The sequence below is a fragment of the Brassica napus genome, chromosome C1 (genome assembly GCF_020379485.1).
Source record: "Brassica napus cultivar Da-Ae chromosome C1, Da-Ae, whole genome shotgun sequence".
Classification (NCBI taxonomy): domain Eukaryota; kingdom Viridiplantae; phylum Streptophyta; class Magnoliopsida; order Brassicales; family Brassicaceae; genus Brassica; species Brassica napus.
The window spans coordinates 43,986,232-44,005,192 of record NC_063444.1 but is presented as its reverse complement, the minus strand read 5'-3'; the positions used below and the strand labels follow the sequence as shown (position 1 = coordinate 44,005,192).

Here is an 18,961-nt window from a genome sequence, read left to right as displayed (position 1 = left end):
TCTTTATTATTCATAATCATTAATTATCATATATATGTAAATCATATCAGGTAATTCCGTAGCTTTTATTTAAGGAAAGAATACACACTTTCTATATTTTAGGTTAATATAATGTTCTCTATTGTTATATAATTATAAAATAATGTGACACCATTAGATTAAACTATATTTTATATTAGATGCTCTAAAATTCTTTGAAATAGAATTTAGAAAGCATTTAGAGTGTCACCTAGGATTTGAAGTTTTTTTTAATTAATACAAAATTAAAGTTTTAATTTTTCAAATGCTTCTCAATTAATATGGGGATCTGAACTTTGAAGTCTTGCAAAAAAATTGAGATGACAATTTGATACGAGAAAGAATAGATAACAGAAGAAGAGGCAGAGTTCGTTCTTTTTCAAGTTAGAAGTTAAAACTAATACACAACGACCAGAACCATACTTCCTATAAATCCCCAAATCAACATCATAACAGTTAACGAACAAAATGCGTTCAGCATAAATTCGAAACTGTTATAAATAAAGTAAGAAAAGAGTTACAAGAGTTAATTGTTCTACATCCTTTTGTTTGGTAACGTAAAGAGAGAGAGGAGTTGCGATAATTTTATTTCTTCTTCTTACTTCAGCCGTACAAACATAAGAGGAGAGAGTACATATTTATAGCAATCAGAAAATATTAAACAATGACATCAGTCGGTGACTTAGAGGAGAAGTAATAATATAATATGTAAATGGATAATCATCTAAAATCTTATCTCATAACACTCCCCCTTGATTATCCAAACTTGTATTACGTAGTGCCTCGTTAAAAACCTAGTCATAGAAAAACCCATTGGGACAAAAACCATGACAAGGGAAAAAGAGTACACTGTCCGTAATCTCCCCCTGAGAATAGTGGACCTAGCTTTTTCTTCAAAGGTCACGCAAATGCCGCATTCTGATACCGTAGACGTGTTTTCGGAATGTTGTAGTTGGAAGAGCTTTGGTGAACAAGTCAGCCGGATTTTCACATGAACGTACATACTCAATGACCACTTCTTTATTTTTCTCGAGTTCCCTTATGTACGAGAAAAATCTTGGAGGGATGTGCTTTGTTCTGTCGCTCTTAATGTAGCCTTCCTTGAGTTGAGCAACACAGGCCGAATTGTCTTCAAATATTTTCGTCGGCTCTTTCTCATTGACTATTCCGCTTGCTTCTTGTATGTGTTGACTCATTGATCGAAGCCACACACATTCTCGACATGCTTCGTGAAGCGCAATAGTTTCAGCATGATTTGAAGAAGTCGCAACCAGAGTTTGTTTCTGGGACCGCCAAGAGATCGCGGTTCCACCAATTGTAAAAACATAGCCGGTTTGCGATCGAGCCTTATGAGGATCTGATAAGTATCCTGCATCTGCAAAACCAACCATACCAAACTCGGATTTTCTAAAATACATTAACCCCAAATCAATTGTACCTTGGAGGTAACGGAATACATGCTTTATTCCGTCCCAGTGTCTGCGAGTAGGAGCAGAACTATATCTTGCCAATAGATTAGTAGCAAAAGCTATATCTGGTCTGGTACAGTTTGCAAGATATAACAGCCCACCGATAGCACTCATATAAGGTACTTCTGGACCTAATATCTTCTCGCTATCTTCGCAGGGCCTAAAAGGATCACTCTCAACATTGAGAGATCTACCTATCATTGGAGTACTCAAAGGAGTCGCTTTGTCCATACGAAAGCGTTTCAATAACCTTTTCGTATAGTTTGATTGATGCATAAATATTCCTTCTCGGAGATGCTCTATCTGGAGTCCAAGACAAAACTTTGTCTTGCCAAGATCTTTCATTTCGAACTCCTCTTTCATATGAGTTCGAGCATCATCAACCTCCTTTTGAGTTCCAATTATGTTCAGGTCATCTACATATACAGCAATGATCACAAAGCCAGATGACGATTTCTTTATAAAAACGCATGGACATATCGCATTATTCACATATCCTTTACTCAAGAGATATTCACTTAAGCGATTGTACCACATGCGTCCGGATTGTTTTAATCCGTAAAGTGATCGCTGTAACTTGACCGAACAAATTTCCCTGGATTTTTCTTTTAATGCTTCAGGCATTTTCAATCCCTCAGGGAGTCTCATATATATATCGTTATCCAACGATCCATACAAATATGCAGTCACAACGTCCATAAGATGCATTTCAAGATTTTTAGATGCCGTTAGGCTCATCAAAAATCTAAACGTAATTGCATCCATTACCGGGGAATATGTTTCCTCAAAATCAATTCCCGGTCTCTGAGAAAAACCTTGGGCAACTAATCGGGCTTTATATCGTGTTACTTCATTTTTCTCATTTACTTTTCTCACGAATACCCACTTATACCCAACAGGATTTACGTTCTCAGGCGTTATGACTATAGGTCCAAAGACATTTCTTTTATTTAGGGAGAGTAATTCAATTTGAATGGCCTTCTTCCACTCCTCCCAATCATGTCCTTTTTGACATTCTAAAATGGACCTTGGATCGGGATCATCATTTTCATGATCGATCTCTTTGGACACAGAAAAGGAGAACATTCCATCAACATCTTTTATCTTATTTCTGATCCATAACTTTTCATCTCGGGCGTAGTTGATGGAAATCTCATACTTTTCTGTTCCCTTCTCGTCATCTGGATCATCTTTATCTATGCCTTCTTTCTGACATTTTTCAGTATCAGGTTCTTCTAGAACCTTTCTATTTATGTCTTCTTTCAGACATCTTTCAATATCAGGTTCTTTTAGAACCTTACTTTGTTCATCCAATTTCATTTTCTTTCGGGGATTTTTATCTTTAGAACCCGCTGGCCTCCCCCTCTTTAACTGAACCCTAGGTTCATTCATTTTATCTCCATCAGTTTGTTCTTTAGGAACATCAACTCTTGATGGAACATTTTCAGCGTGTATACATGACTTCGTCACCCTTCTTGTATCTGTGAACGTATCTGGTAACTGGTTTGCCAAATTATGCAAATGCACAATTTTCTGAACTTCCAGTTCTCTTTGATTCGTAGGGGGATCAAGGTGTAACAACGACGGTGTACACCATGTAACCTCTTGAGGAATTTTACCAATTCCTCCCCCTAACGCTGGAAATTCATCCTCATTAAAATGGCAATCGGCAAACCTTGCCGTAAACATATCACCAGTTACTGGTTCCAGATATCTTATTATACTTGGTGACGTATAACCCACATATATTCCCAACCTCCTTTGTGGGCCCATTTTTGTTCTTTGTGGCGGAGCTATCGGAACATAGACCGCACACCCAAAGACACGGAGATGGGATACATCTGGCTCTTGCCCAGATGCCAATTGTAATGGGGAGTACTTATGATATGCACTCGGTCTTAACCGAACCAGTGCAGCCGCATGCAATATAGCATGTCCCCATACAGAAATTGGAAGCTTCGTTCTCAAGACTAATGGTCTTGCAATCAACTGCAACCGTTTTATCAATGACTCGGCCATGCCATTTTGTGTATGCACATGGGGAACTGGATGCTCCACATCAATCCCCATTGACATACAATAATCATCAAAGGCTTGTGATGTAAATTCACCAGCATTATCAAGCCTTACTTTCTTAATGGCATACTCTGAGAACTGCGTTCTCAGCTTTATTATCTGGGCAATGAACTTTGCGAAAGCCGTATTTCGTGTCGTCAAAAGAGACACACTTGACCATCTACTAGATGCGTCAATCAATATCATGAAATACTTAAATGGCCCGCACGGTGGGTGGATCGGCCCACATATATCACCATGTATTCTTTCTAAAAACATTGGTGATTCATTGCCTACTTTTGCTGGTGATGGCCGAGTTATAAGTTTCCCTTGAGAACATGCATTGCATGTAAATTCGCCCGTTTGCAAAAATTTTCCGTTTTTCAACGGATGGCCATTCGAATTTTGCACTATCTTTCTCATCATGACTGAACCAGGATGTCCTAGCCTCTCATGCCAAATCTTAAATGTATCAGTAAACGTCATGTTTACCACGGCATAGGACTCAGTCATGGTTATTTTCGTACAATATAGTCCAGAGGATAACATTCTTAACTCTTCCAATATATGTTTCCTCTCGGACTTAATGCAAAGAAATTCAATGCCATCTTTACTCATAGTCTCAATATGATATCCATTTCTTCGGATATCCTTAAAACTTAACAAGTTTCTATGAGACTCGGGGGAATACAATGCATCACTTATTTCAAATATTGTTCCCCCTGGCATTGAAAATTTCGCTCTTCCAGAGCCCATAATAATCTTTGCATTACCAGATATTGTACTTACGCTTCCAGCGTAATCTTTTATTTTGAGACTGGAGAAATATTTCTTATCTTTAATTATCGTGTGCGTTGACGCACTATCTGCCAAACACAGATCTCCATCCATAGTCTCAAAGTTTGGCATTTTCTGAGTATAAAATATTCATAAAACATATATTATTAAACATCAAACATAACATATATCTTACAACAAAAGATATAGATACTATAATACAGTTTATTTATATCACATCGATCTACATCACTCATCGATACTCTCTGGCTCAACCAGAAAGTCTGATACGTCGAGATGAGTATCATCGTTTAAACCATGAAAGGATGGCCCAGGTTCATCAGAGATGAAGTTTGTTTCACCTCTTCCTTTCTCTTTTCCCTTTTGGGATTCTCTATATAGATCGGCTAAATGTTTTGGCGTACGACAATTACGTACCCAATGACCTTTCATGCCGCATCTGTAGCAAACCTTTCCTGTTTGCCTTTTATCATCCTGGCCCTTTTCATTCCTTTCATTTTCGTGGAAGTCTTTATTATTTCTTTCATCATAGGGACGGAATCTTCTTCCTCGTCCTCTTCCACGACCATGATAACGGTTTCCACCACGTCCACGACCTCGCCCTCTTCTATTATCATAATTGGATGATGCAACATTCGCTTCAGGGAATGAAGCAGATCCAGTGGGACGAGCTTGATGGTTTAAAGTCACGAGTTGATTATTCTGCTCCGCTACAAGGAGGACTTGTATCAACTCCGAGTAACGGGTATATCCATTCACCCGGTACTGTTGCTGCAGGATTACATTTTCAGGATGGAACGTGGAGAGAGTTTTCTCGATCATATCATAATCACTTATTTTCTCTCCACATAACATCATCCTTGAAGTAATTCCGAACATCGCGGAATTAAAGTCACTAACACTTTTGTAATCCTGGAACCGGAGATGGATCCACTCGTGTTTAGCTTTCGGTAAGATCACATATTTCTGGTGATCGAACCTCTCTTTTAAAGATTTCCAGAGGTCACAAGGATCCTCTTTCGTAATATATTCATCCTTTAAACCATCATGGATGTGGTGTCGTAAGAATATCATGGCTTTAGCCTTTTTCTCATCCGACACCGTTTTTGAACTATCGATGGTTTCCAAAAGCCCGTTTCCTCTCAGGTGCATCTTTGCACCCACTGCCCAGGTCATATAATTATTTCCCGTAATATCCAGGGCATTAATTTCGAGCTTTGTCAAATTCGACATGATAACTGTATTCATAGAATAATATTATAAATATAGTAAAAATGGGAATTTAAATGCATAATTTAAATGCAAAAATTAAAGACATAAAATAAAAGCATAAACTTAAATTGCATAAATTTAAATTGCAGAAATTTAAATAGCATAAATAAAATCGGGAGGCTCAGCCTACCACATGATCCGAGGAGTCATAGACTACCATATTGATCATTTTTCAAAGTCCGAGGAGACATGGTCTACCATTTTGACTTTTACTTATTTCAAGGTCCGAGGAGACTTAGTCTACCATTTTTGACCTTTTCTTTTTATTCACGGAGGCAAAGCCTACCACGTGTTTTTCTGATCGTGAAAGCATAGCCTACCATAACGATCAGTCGGGGAAGGCAGCGCCTATCATCCCGAAAAATAAACGGAGAAGGTCTAGCCTCTCACTCCGAAATAATAATAAAATTTAAATAAATTAAATATATTGAAATACATAAATTTAAACATTACCTCGGCTGGTTTAAGAACTTTTGGATTGATAAGCCTCAGTTGGTCAGGGCCTCGTGCTGATAACGTGTTATAAATAAAGTAAGAAAAGAGTTACAAGAGTTAATTGTTCTACGTCCTTTTGTTTGGTAACGTAAAGAGAGAGAGGAGTTGCGATAATTTTATTTCTTCTTCTTACTTCAGCCGTACAAACATAAGAGGAGAGAGTACATATTTATAGCAATCAGAAAATATTAAACAATGACATCAGTCGGTGACTTAGAGGAGAAGTAATAATATAATATGTAAATGGATAATCATCTAAAATCTTATCTCATAACAGAAACCTTTTTTTGACCTAGGCCGTGAGCTTGTTTCGATATATCAGCAATGTTTTTTTGAAGTTTGACCGTAAAACCCCTTGGTCAAAGCGTTGATTTTGGGTAGTTGGTTTAATTATGCAGTTTTATAATTCAGAATATTCCATTGTTACAGAAATTATGTACGCACATTGAATGTGTAAGATTTATCAAAAAAAACATATATGCATGAATCTTAATTAATGTCTTTTGGTATTAGTTGTTATAATTATCCTCAAAACTTAATTAAAAAAAAACTTAACAAGACACATGTGTCTATTATTGTTAAATTTTTCATTTTCAAGTCACAGAAATGTTGACAACAACAAAATCATACATGATTCTATAGTTGGAAAATATCTAAATCATAAGACTTTCATAAGGAAAAGATCTAAATCGTAAGACTTTCAGAGAAGAATAATCCAATTTTAATGAAAATAAACTTACAATAATAGACACATGTGTCACTCTTATATCTTAGAGATAATATATATTTTGGTCATTCATAAGGTAATGATCAAAAGCATAAGGTTATCAAAAATAATAATAGTTCATTATTTTTTCTTCAAAACTTAACAACAATAAGCACATGTATCATTCTTAAAGAAAAGAGATACGTTTTTTTGGTCACATAAATGCTATTTTATTGGTTCATATACATAAACTTGCACTAAATGTGCATCATGCGGCTGGCTGGATTGTCTTTATGAGAAACTCTGAAAAAATATTTTCTAACAGAATTGAAACACACATTCATGACTAGGGGTGGGCGTTCGGGTACCCGTTCGGGTTCGGGTCGGGTTTTTGGATTTTCGGGTATTTCGGTATAGAGGTATAGAACCCGTTCGGGTATTTCTATACTTCGGGTCAGGTTCGGGTATTTTTATACTTCGGGTCAGGTTCGGTTATTTTGGATCGGGTTCGGATATTTAGATTTTGAAAAAAAAATTAGATTTTTCATTTCTCAAATTTTTTGTATTTAAAAATGTAACTTTCACTTAACTATTTTTTTTATTTTTAATAGATTGAATGGTTAATAGATTTGGACGTAATATTTTGAAACTAAAAAGATATTAATTTGGTTATTGTTTTTAAATTTTGGATGTAACTTTTTGTTAATTTTTGAAATAAAAAGTTTGAAATGCATTTTAAGTGAATAGTAAATCATTTTCTCCGTAATTCTATGTATATCATATGAACTTAAAGTATGTGTAGTATCAATATAAATATTTTATATAAAATGAGAGATGTAAACTAGAAATATATGGTTAATTATACATATGTTCGGTTATCTTCGGATATCCATTCGGGTTCGGATATTACCCGTTCGGGTTCAGATATCCAATCTCTCCTAATTCAATACCCGTTCGGATATTTTGCTACTTCGGTTCGGATTTCGGTTCGGCTTTTTCGGATCGGGTTCGGGTGCGGCTTCGGATATCGGGTAAAGTGCCCACCCCTATTCATAACCATGTTCAAGAGCATCATGATGGTGGAAATTACCTTAAGTGGACGTAATTGTGATTATAATTGTTTTCTTGGTCGGTTGATACTTATCTCATCTCAGCTTCAAGTTTGTTTGTGTTCGATGATCGAGTGATGATCAAGACATGTGGAAATACTAAAGTATTTGAAACAATCAGTTTGATTCTCTTCCATTCCAAACGAGATGCGATCAATGTGAAATTCACATGCGGTTCTTATCTCTGGCCCGAACAACAGCCTTATCAATGTGGTTACTCAGCAATTGGGATGTATCTCTCTCTCTCTCTCTTTGTTTTATAGTTATAGTTTTCAGTTATATTCATCTGCTTATTATTAATATGATAGCGAATTGCAACTTCCAAAATTTTGAAAAATTCATAAGAACTTGCAAGAGAACATCACTATTTTCCCGTCAATTATATAAATCCGCAAGAAAGAATCATGAATCCAGATTAATTAACTTCAAGTGGGGCTTTTGTATGCATTGTAGATGACTACTGATTGTTATTGATACTGTAAGTGAAACCTGAGTGTGATGTGTATTGTGTGTGACACCGATAACGGGTGGCATCTAGTGAATGAGTTCAAGTACGAGTCTAAGCGTGAAGAAAAGTGAATGAGAATGAGAATGGATAAGTGAAAGTGAATAAGGATGTGAAAGGATAAGTAAATGTATAAGTGAATAACGTTAAGGTTAAGCATGGGTTGGGAAATCATATAGAGTCTAGAGGGAGTACGTGGGGTAGTAGTTCTACGGTAGGCATCCATAGGAGCTGTGGTGGAATCCACAAGAATATGGAGGCACCCATAGGAGCTGTGGTGGAATCCACAAGAATATGGGGTAGAAGTCTAGCGAGAGCTACCCACGGAGAAAAGAGAAAAGATGAGCCAGCCGCGAGAGGCGGGATATAAAAACGTGCATTGTAGAGTCCTTAATTCATGGTCGGGTATCTGGGTGTTAAAGGTGTCATAAGATTGAGTCGGTCTTGTATGTCGAGTCGGTTAAGTCTATGGTTTGACGTGTGTGACAATGAGTGAGATCATTGTACTGATTGATCGCTAGGTTGTTAGAAATGTATAGAATTGAATGTGTGGAAATAAATGATGATGATATGAAATGTTAAGATGCATCAACTGATTGTAGTGGCTAGTCAGCCCTAGTTCCCGCATAGAGTAGTATAAAGTGTCATGCGGGCAGGCTGGTCTAGAGTCACTTCACTGAGTAACTTGTTGCTCATCCCTCCCTTTCCATTTCCCTGTGCGCAGGACTGTAAGTAGAAGTATATGGATGTGGGTGTGACGGTATTTCAAAGAAGGTTATGCGTCCGTCGACTCTTGGGACCAGTAACGGGACACGTATGATTGTCTAAATGAGTAGACACGTGTCCATAACGCCCTTTCGATAACCCCGGTCGGACGCCGGGGGATCAGGCCGTTACATTCATCCTCTTCTTCCACGCAGCAGCTCAACGGACGTGCTTGGCTGCAACGTCGAGGTCTACAATATCATCGATCAGGAACTTGACTCGACCAAATAGTGCTGATGGACCACCGAGAATGGTGATGCGGTCCTCAGGCCGGGGATGATCCCTCCCAACCGGATATAGTTTTGGTGAAGAAGACATCATCCTCCTCTGGAGGAGGAAGCGGCGGCTGTTTCACATAGCCGAAGAAAACATCGCCGTCCGGATTTGGAAAGTTAATCTAGTTATATGTATATTACGGTTCCACTCGAGTGTTTTAAATTTTAGTTCGGTATTTTTAGGGTTTTGTGAGAAACATTTTATATGCCCAAACAGATTTTGGTTCTATTTGATTTAGATATTTATATCCATAATATTCAAAAAAAAACCATAAACTTTTTCTCGTAAATACTCGGAAAACACTCAAAATATTTAAATATTAAAAATTACTAAAATTATTCAAAATCTCAGAAATATCTTAAAATTATGATAATTGATACTATTATAAAATAAAGAAAAGAAATAGATATATTTAATATACATTATTCTTAAAAACATTTTTAGAGAGTTGAAATGGCTATAAATGAAAATATAGTAAAAGATTTAAGATAAAAATAAATTTTATTAAAATAGTTTAGACATATTAAAAAGTTAACTCAGATGAAATTTGTTTTTCGTAGATTAATGTTACGTGGCACCTAGACCATGTGGAAGCGACAGGAGTTGGTGAATAGAGGAAATCAGATGAAGAATTATTTTAGAAAGAAGATTGGTTTAAAGAAAGATTTTTCACCTGAAAATCAGATGAAGATTATTTTAGAATTATTTTAGAAAGAAGATTCATGGTGCAAAATTATGGTTCTTTATTTCAATTTCATTCAATAAAATTAAGATTTAGATGCCAAATTGATATGAGCCGACTGGGATCGGTTACAAGATTAGCTACTTCTCTTTCTCTTCTTAACATTTAAAGACGGCACCGGTTACAAGATCGGAGTCAGCTCATATCATTTACACTTCCTTCCTTTCGCTTGGTAAAACACAGACAAAAGCTTTGCTCACCATCTTAGCACGTCCTAACGCTTTCACAAGCTCAGAGAGCACACCAGGGCGAACACTAACATACACGTTACCAACCAGACCCTGTATCGTTTCTATACATTTCCCCGTAAAGCCTAGCTTCTTCAAGCCCATTTGAAAAAACTGAAGGATTGAACATACTAGCCAATGGTCTAGGTTGAATTTTAGAACCTCTAAAGCTTTATCAGCGTCAGTGTTGAAATAAAGAAAGGAATGACCAGAAGAAGAAGCTAGTTGATGATCCAAAGAGAGTTCATCAAGAGAAGCTAATTTGGTTCTGTCCATACATGCTTGCTTCAGAAACCACCTTCTTGACCTAACTTACCTTGCAAGGCAAGAAAGGAGTTGTGTAGACTATTATGGACGTTGGGAACTTCTGAGAAGTCAAGGAAACCAGTTTAAATTCAAAAGAAATGATCTGGTTTGAAATTAAGCAAGAAAGATCACATGTGATGCATAAGGAGAAAAGCAGACCTGTCACTTTCACTCAACCAGACTGTGCCCATCTCTCTCCTGTCACTCTCTACTGCCTCTGGTCGAGATTAAACTTGGCTGTATCCTCCTTGTCTTCATCAGAAACCCTACAATATTATTAGTTTAGTCATTCTCTGATTTATTCGTAGTTTATTGTAAGTGATTGTCTATTTTAAGACCTTCACCACCTCTTGTAACATTTGAACAATATCAATACAAGTTCCCTCTGTCTAAATTTGTGGCTCTCTCTCTCTATCTTGTGTCTAAACAACATTCACAATGTAGGAAGTTAAGCATTATGGTTTAGAGGCTGTCTTATCTCTTTCTCTTTTAAGGCAGCCTAATACTTGTAAAACTCACTCTAAACTCTTATTTATCTTCTCTTATGCTCTAGATTACTGATTCTAATTCATATTCTCCTTAAGTGAACAAACTGAAAGTGTTGTGCCACTTTACAAGAAATAGATTTAAACTAGAGCTTCTTTGCCACACATAACAAGTTTACTATCTAGGATATTGGTTATAGTGTAGGCTGTTTAAGAGGATTCAACCACCAGTTGGTTGTCTCTTCCATTGTAGGGGTGAGTTCCTTTTGTATGGTTGAAGGGATTTAGTTACAAGTTAAGTGAATACTTTCTTGACATGAGACAAACACTCATGAATTTCAACAGCCAGGTCCCCATTTGAATATTTTGAGTATTCTTATGAATCTCTCCGCTGAGGGACTGTTTCTTTATACTTTGCACTTTTATTGTGAGGGTTCTCTGATTCCTCAGCGTTTGGAACGACAAACATCTGAACAGTCTCACTTTCTGGCTAAATTAGTCTCCTTTCTTGCTAAACCGTAAACGATCAGTCTCGAGAAGGCGTGAGAATGAGGTAATTGATATCTTGCATATTTACATTGTTTTATCCATTTATTCATGTGCATTTTCATCATATAGATTAGGATTTAGCCATGTCTAGGTTGCATTCTGCATACATATGTCTCTATTAGGTATTGGAGTACCACATGGAGTTCCTGGAGACATTTGGGTGCATTTGGAGCTCAAAAGAGGTGATCTAGGTGATCATTGGACGAGCAGAGCATGTGAGCGACATCAGGAGCGACGCCATGAGGTCGCTCCAAACTACCTCTCAGAGCGACCTCGCTGGAGCGACCCCGAGAAGTCGCTCGCCATTTCATCCCAGTGGAAGCCGAAAACTGACCCGGAGCGACCTATCAGAGCGACCACTCCAGGTCGCTCCCTAAGCCCAGAGCGACTTGGCCAGAGTGACACCCCGAGGTCGCTCGCATTTCTATCGCGTGACGACAACATAATGGAGCTGGAGCGACCTCTCAGAGCGACCCACTGAGGTCGCTCCCAAAGCCCGGAGCGACTTGTCGGAGCGACATGCCGAGGTCGCTCCGCGTCTATTTGTTTGGTCGAATTCATGTTTTCTCAAGGGCCTTTTGGTCATTTTATTATGCATGTTTTTACTTTTCAAAACCTATGTTTTAAGTACCTTTGGTAGCCACCAGACAGATTATCTTTGGATTTTGGAGAAAAACAATCAAAAACCTCTTGGAAAAGTTTATCTCTTGAATTCATTGGATCATATGTTATTCTGTTGATCTCTAATTTATTATATGTATTTCTCTACATGATTAATCTGAAATCCAGTATGGGTTTAAGAGGAATCATGAAGAGTAGTGAGTAATACACTCTTGAATTCATGGGTTAGGGAGATTAAGGGTGATTAGGCTAGATCTAGGATGTTATATTGTAGATCCTTCTTATTCCTTGCTAGTAGAGTATTCATAATGCATCTTCTGAGTTGGCCTCTCAAAAGTTGATCTTTAGGCATTTCCCACCTACAAGGTGTTTGATGAAATGCCTGAGACAACTCTCCTAAGCTTTTAACATATTTTACCAAAGACATTTGTTGTTAAAGGTGTTAAGATAGCCAATAGACTTGTTAGTAATGATTGCTTTCATATTATTCAACCAAAGACATTTGATGTTTGAAATATGTTAGTAAATGAACATTCATCTAGACATAGAGTTTGTTTAAGATTGTGTCTAAGCTTAAGGTTGATAGTTTGATTGATCGTTGACATCCTTAGTTCGAAACTTGATCACCCAAGGTATAATCCCTATGCCCATGAGTTCTCTTTTCACTTAGTCAAGAAAGTATCATTCTGTAATTGCTTTCTAGTATTAGTAGTAGTCTAAAACCCATCTAAATCATTGGTTGCATTTAGATTAAGTGAGTACTTGCATTCTCGGTGCTTTGATATCCCTCAGAACTGGTTCGACAATCATTTATACTACAACATTTGCTTTAGGAGCCTTGAAAACTTCTAACATCAAATTGGCGCCGTTGTCAAATTCTGAATAGATTGAAACATTGAGATTTGTTCACTTGCTTGAGACTAAGTCATTTTAAATTTTCTTTTGTTATTGATTCTTCTTCTTCACATACCTTTAACTTTCAGGTGTATGAACTTGAGGAGCAGGGGTCCATCAAACCTAGTTCCAATAGTAGCAGACATCAGACCTTTAGAGAGAGTGTGTGCTAGAGCTAGAAGAGAAGAAGAGCAACAAGCCCACTTGCAGGAATTGGACGTTGATATGGCAGATCCACAACAAGGGGCAGAACACCAACCGCGGGTAGCTCGACCCATTGGTACTTATGACCGCCACAACATTCATGGTTATAGACTGGGAATCAGAGCACCGGTTGTGGCAGCTAATAATTTTGAGGTCAAGTCAGGACTCCTCAACGTGATCGAGAACAACAAACATCATGGCTTGGCTTTAGAGGACCCATTCGATCACTTGGACAGGTTCGACAGCTACTGTGGGTTGTCAAAAAACAATGGTGTGTCCGAAGATGCCTTAAAGCTCAAGTTATTCCCTTTCTCTTTGGGGGATAAGGCACGTCAGTGGGAGAAGTCTCTACCCAGCGACTCTATCACCACTTGGGATGACTGCAAGAAAGCATTCTTGGAGAAGTTCTTCTCTACTTCAAGAACTGCTAAGCTGAGAAATGAGATCTCCAGCTTTCAACAGAAGGGCTTGGAAGAATTCAGTGAAGCATGGGAGAGATTCAAAGGCTACAAAGTTCAATGCCCTCACCATGGTTTCTCTAAAGAAAGCTTGCTGAGCACATTCTACCGTGGTGCTCTTCCTACAGAGCCAGACTGGAAACAGCTAGCAATGGGTTCTTCTTGGGGAGAACTGAAGAAGATGCAGAAGAGCTGGTTGACAACATGGTAAAGAGTGATGCAATCTACAGTGGAGACACGACAGAGGCAGTAGAACAGAAGAAAAGCAGACGAGGAAGGAGTTGAAAGCTCTACAAGATAAGATAGACATCCTCATTGCTGATAAAACTACCCAAGAGCAGCTGCACTTTGTTGGTAATCCAAACCAAGAAGCAACACTTGTTGTCCATGAAGTTGAGGGTTTGGAAGGGCAAGAAGAGTTGTGTTTCATCAACAATAATGGTAGCTGGTACAAAAAAGAGCCCAACTTTCAGTACAATAACTACCAATAGAAATCCTATTCCAACAACCAGCAGAATGGTTATCAGCCTCGGAACAACCAGCAAGGCAGCTATCAGCCTCAGCAAAACTCTCCTCCTGGTTTCTCCAACAAAGGGAACCAGTCTTCTCAACAACAAGCTAATCTTTCTACCTCTACTCCTCAGGAAAGCATCACTGATGTTCTACTGAAACAGATCTTGGAGTCTCAGACTAGAAGTGAGAAGCAGGTTGGATATGAGTTGAAGAACCTTCACTCCAAGATTGATGGAAGTTACAATGAGCTCAACAACAAGTTCAGGGCTTTGGAAACCAGTTTGCTTCCATGACCACTCACCAGAATCGCCAGCAAGGGTCTCTATCTGGAAAATCTGAGCAAAAATCCAAGGAGTATTGCAATGTTGTCCTCTCTACCACTTCTTCAGGGATTGAATTGAGTAACCACAAGAAAGAGGTAGATGAAATTGAAAGATTGGTGTTTGGAACTGAGATTGAACAGGTTGAGCATCTGATTGAGCAGTCACCCTATGACAAGCTCCCATTTCCACAAAGAGTCCTCACCAAAGCTTAAAAGAAGGTGATTTCCAAGTTCAGAAAAGACCTAAGTGATATTGGAGTTAAGCTTCCAGAGATCTCGGGTATGCGTGAGGCTCATGTCCAAATGATGCTCATCAAAGACATTGTAGACCACCAAGCAAAAGTAGCAGAGCTTCTCAACATTTCAACTTTGAAACTTGATCCAGCCATCACACCAAAGTCTCTCCCTAAACTAGAATCCCAAGGGAAGTTCACCTTGTCTTGCTCCCTTGGTAAGCTCACCTTTGATGATGCTCTTGTTGATTCTGGTGCAAGTGTGAATGTGATCTCAATGGAGATGGTGAAGAGTCTTGAGATTGAACACATGGAGCCAGATACTTCCTCTCTCACGTATAGGGATTCTTCTTCTACTACCCATATTGGTCTCATCAAGGATTTCTCTTTGAAGATTGGATCTTGCACCATCCCTATAGACCTCACTGTCTTGAAGATGGCAACTAAGAAGAGAGTTCCATTGATCTTGGGCACACCATTCCTTACTACTGTGGGGGCTTGCATCGATTTTACTAACAAGAAGGTCACACTCCTCAATGTGAATAAAGCTGTCTCTTACCCAATTCAGTCTCCACTGGATGTTGAGTATTGTGGAACTATCACTTGTGGAGACCCCTCCATTGAGAAGATCAAGGATGCAGTGGTTGTTAGTGAGAAAGAAAGTCTTGATGGAGAATCCTCTAAAGAGATGTGTGATGAGCACTTGGAAAGTGCTAAAAAGGAGGAGGTGAGTAGAGCCACAAAGGCTGCTCATGACAAGAAGGCCACAAGGACTCATCAGCTCCAAGATGATCCAATCAAGCTTCAAGAGCTTCTCTCTCAGGTCCTCACCATCACTCTTGAAGGTGGGAAGGATCCTCCTTCTCCACTTTCTACTTGAGGTACCACTCCACCACCATTCCATTGTATATACCATTTCCTTTCTGTATTTTAGCTTCATCTTTGAGTATCTCTCCTACACTTGACAACACAGAGACTGTGTGAACTAAGTCTGGGGGAGGTACCAAGTATTTGATCATGTTTTCTTTGATATTGTTTCATTGAGTCATGCATTGCATACCTATTTGCATATAAAAAAAAATCATTTGGTTTGCATCATTTGCATTTCTAGGAGAGTCTAGAGCATATAGGTTGCATTCACTTGCATTGGGAGCAATGATTTTAAATGCCTTGTAAAGAACACTACTTTGCACCTGAGTAGCTTATGCACCTCTCAAAAATACTTGTATGCTTCGAGCCTTGAAAACTCTTCCTGAAACTTGTTGATTGCTGAAACTCAGTCTTTGAAGCCAACTACAACCTTATTTGAACTGAACGAACTTAATGCATCTTGCTCATGGTCCCTTGTGTACTGAATCATGGATATACACACTTGAGTTGTCACATCCTTTATGCCAATCTTTTTGACAACCTCTAGTGGTAGACCTCTCCCCAAAATTCTTTCCTCCTTTTAAGCCTTCATTGATTGATGAGTGAGGCCTTTTTCGGAAATTCTTACATGCACATAATGTTGAGAGTATCGGGAACGACAATGCTTGATCTTCATTCTTGCTAGATTAGGCACATTATTGTCTAGCCATAGGGTGGGGGTGAGTGTTGTAAAGTTTGATTTGGGAGTATGAGAAAGTTGAAGGAAAATAGTGAACTCTTGTGCTTAATTGACTAGTCTTTATGGGATAAGTAGAGAAACTTCTAGCTCAATTTGTGAAAAGTCTTGGCCCCCAAACATAAAAAAAAAAAGAAGAGAAAGAATAAAGAAAGGGGGCTAGCAAAATTAGTATGAGCTAAGAGGTGTTCAAAAAGTGTAAGAAATCTCTTGTAAAAAAAAAAGAGTTTTATGTTGGGAAATGCTTTTGAAGTTCTTGGGTGAGAGATGTGAGTTGGGTTTGGAATGGAAAAATGAATGTGTATCATATATGTTTGGGAAAATGGTAGAACAATGGAGATTGAGCATTGTATGCATGAGTTGATCCCTTTCTTAGATATATTATGTGCAATGTCAAGGCTACTTGTCTTGAGAGTATACCACCTTAAATATCATATATCTTGAATCCCTTGACTCACTTGATTAAAAAGCCTCCCCTTACCCAAATGATTTGGACCAATTGACCATTTACAAGAATTCACTTGATGTTATGCTTAATGAACTTGAGAGTTAGTTGATTTGCATGTGTGAATGCATGATGATGAGTGTAGGGATGAAAAGAGTTAAGATAGGCCTAGAGAAGCTAGAGTATAATAAGAGAAAGTGTACTAATGCTGAATTTAGATGTTGATTTGAGTGCTTTGTGTGTTTCTTTTGGCTATGAGCTCCCACCTTCAAACTTCTCTCCCTATGAGTTCTAGAAAGTTCACTTGAGGACAAGTAAAAGAATAAGTTTGGGGGAGTTGATATCTTGCATATTTACATTGTTTTATCCATTTATTCATGTGCATTTTCATCATATAGATTAGGATTTAGCCATGTCTAGGTTGCATTTTGCATACATATGCCTCTATTAGGTATTGGAGTACCACATGGAGTTCCTAGAGACATTTGGGTGCATTTGGAGCTCAAAAGAGGTGATCTAGGTGATCATTGGACGAGCAGAGCATGGGAGCGACATCACGGAGCGACGCCATGAGGTCGCTCCAAACTACCTCTCAGAGCGACCTCGCTGGAGTGACCCCGAAAAGTCGCTCGCCATTTCATCCCGGTGGAAGCCAAAAACTGACCCGGAGCGACCTATCAGAGCGACCACTCCAGGTCGCTCCCGAAGCTCAGAGCGACTTGGGAAGAGTGACACCCCGAGGTCGCTCGCATTTCTATCGCGTGACGACAACACAATGGAGCCGGAGCGACCTCTCAAAGCGACCCACTGAGGTCGATCCGCGTCTATTTGTTTGGCCGAATTCATGTTTTCTCAAGAGCCTTTTGGTCATTTCATTATGCACGTTTTTACTTTTTAAAACCTATGTTTTAAGTACCTTTGGTAGCCACCAGACAGATTATCTTTGGATTTTGGAGAAAAACAATCAAAAACCTCTTGGAAAAGTTTATCTCTTGGATTCATTGGATCATATGTTATTCTGTTGATCTCTAATCTATTATATGTATTTCTCTACATGATTAATCTGAAATCCAGTATGGGTTTAAGAGAAATCATGAAGAGTAGTGAGTAATCCACTCTTGAATTCATGGGTTAGGGAGATTAAGGGTGATTAGGCTAGATCTAGGATGTTATAGTGTAGATCCTTCTTATTCCTTGCAAGTAGAGTATTTATAATGCATCTTCTGAGTTGGCCTCTCAAAAGTTGATCTTTAGGCATTTCCCACCCACAAGGTGTTTGATGAAATGCCTGAGACAACTCTCCTAAGCTTTTAACATACTTTACCAAAGACATTTATTGTTAAAGGTGTTAAGATAGCCAATAGACTTGTTAGTAATGATTGCTTTCATATTATTCAACCAAAGACATTTGATGTTTGAAATATGTTAGTAAATGAACATTCATCTAGACATAGAGTTTGTTTAAGATTGTGTCTAAGCTTAAGGTTGATAGTTTGATTGATCGTTGCCATCCTTAGTTCGAAACTTGATCACCCAAGGTCTAATCCCTATGCCCATGAGTTCTCTTTTCCCTTAGTCAAGAAAATATCATTATGTAATTGCTTTTTAGTATTAGTAGTAGTCTAAAACTCATCTAAATCATTGGTTGCACTTAGATTAATTGAGTACTTGCATTTTCGGTGCTTTGATATCCCTCAGAACTGGTTCGACAATCATTTATACTATAACATTTGTTTCAGGAGCCTTGAAAACTCCAAACATTAGTAATGGGTAGATTATTTACCTCACTGGAGTTAGGTAACGACAAAATAAAAATTCACATGACACTTCTAGTCAAACTTGTGTTAACGTCTTCGAATGTCGTGTGAAAATTTCTTTTGTTAGATCA

At 38.3% G+C, this 18,961-nt stretch overlaps 1 protein-coding gene and 1 non-coding gene across 2 annotated transcripts; both read right to left on the bottom strand.

The window, feature by feature from the left end:
* Nucleotides 1-4,568: 4,568 nt before the first annotated feature.
* LOC125580054 lies at nt 4,569-5,492 on the bottom strand. The gene is made up of 2 exons (XM_048744015.1): nt 4,907-5,492; nt 4,569-4,726 (listed from the first exon to the last, which is right to left on the bottom strand). The coding sequence occupies exons 1-2, from the start codon at nt 5,490-5,492 to the stop codon at nt 4,569-4,571; spliced, it is 744 nt and encodes a 247-aa protein (XP_048599972.1).
* An 8,433-nt stretch (nt 5,493-13,925) lies between these two features.
* On the bottom strand, nt 13,926-14,032 carry LOC125581018. Its single transcript, XR_007318729.1, has one exon. It is a non-coding gene; the product is annotated as a small nucleolar RNA R71 (small nucleolar RNA).
* Nucleotides 14,033-18,961: the final 4,929 nt, after the last annotated feature.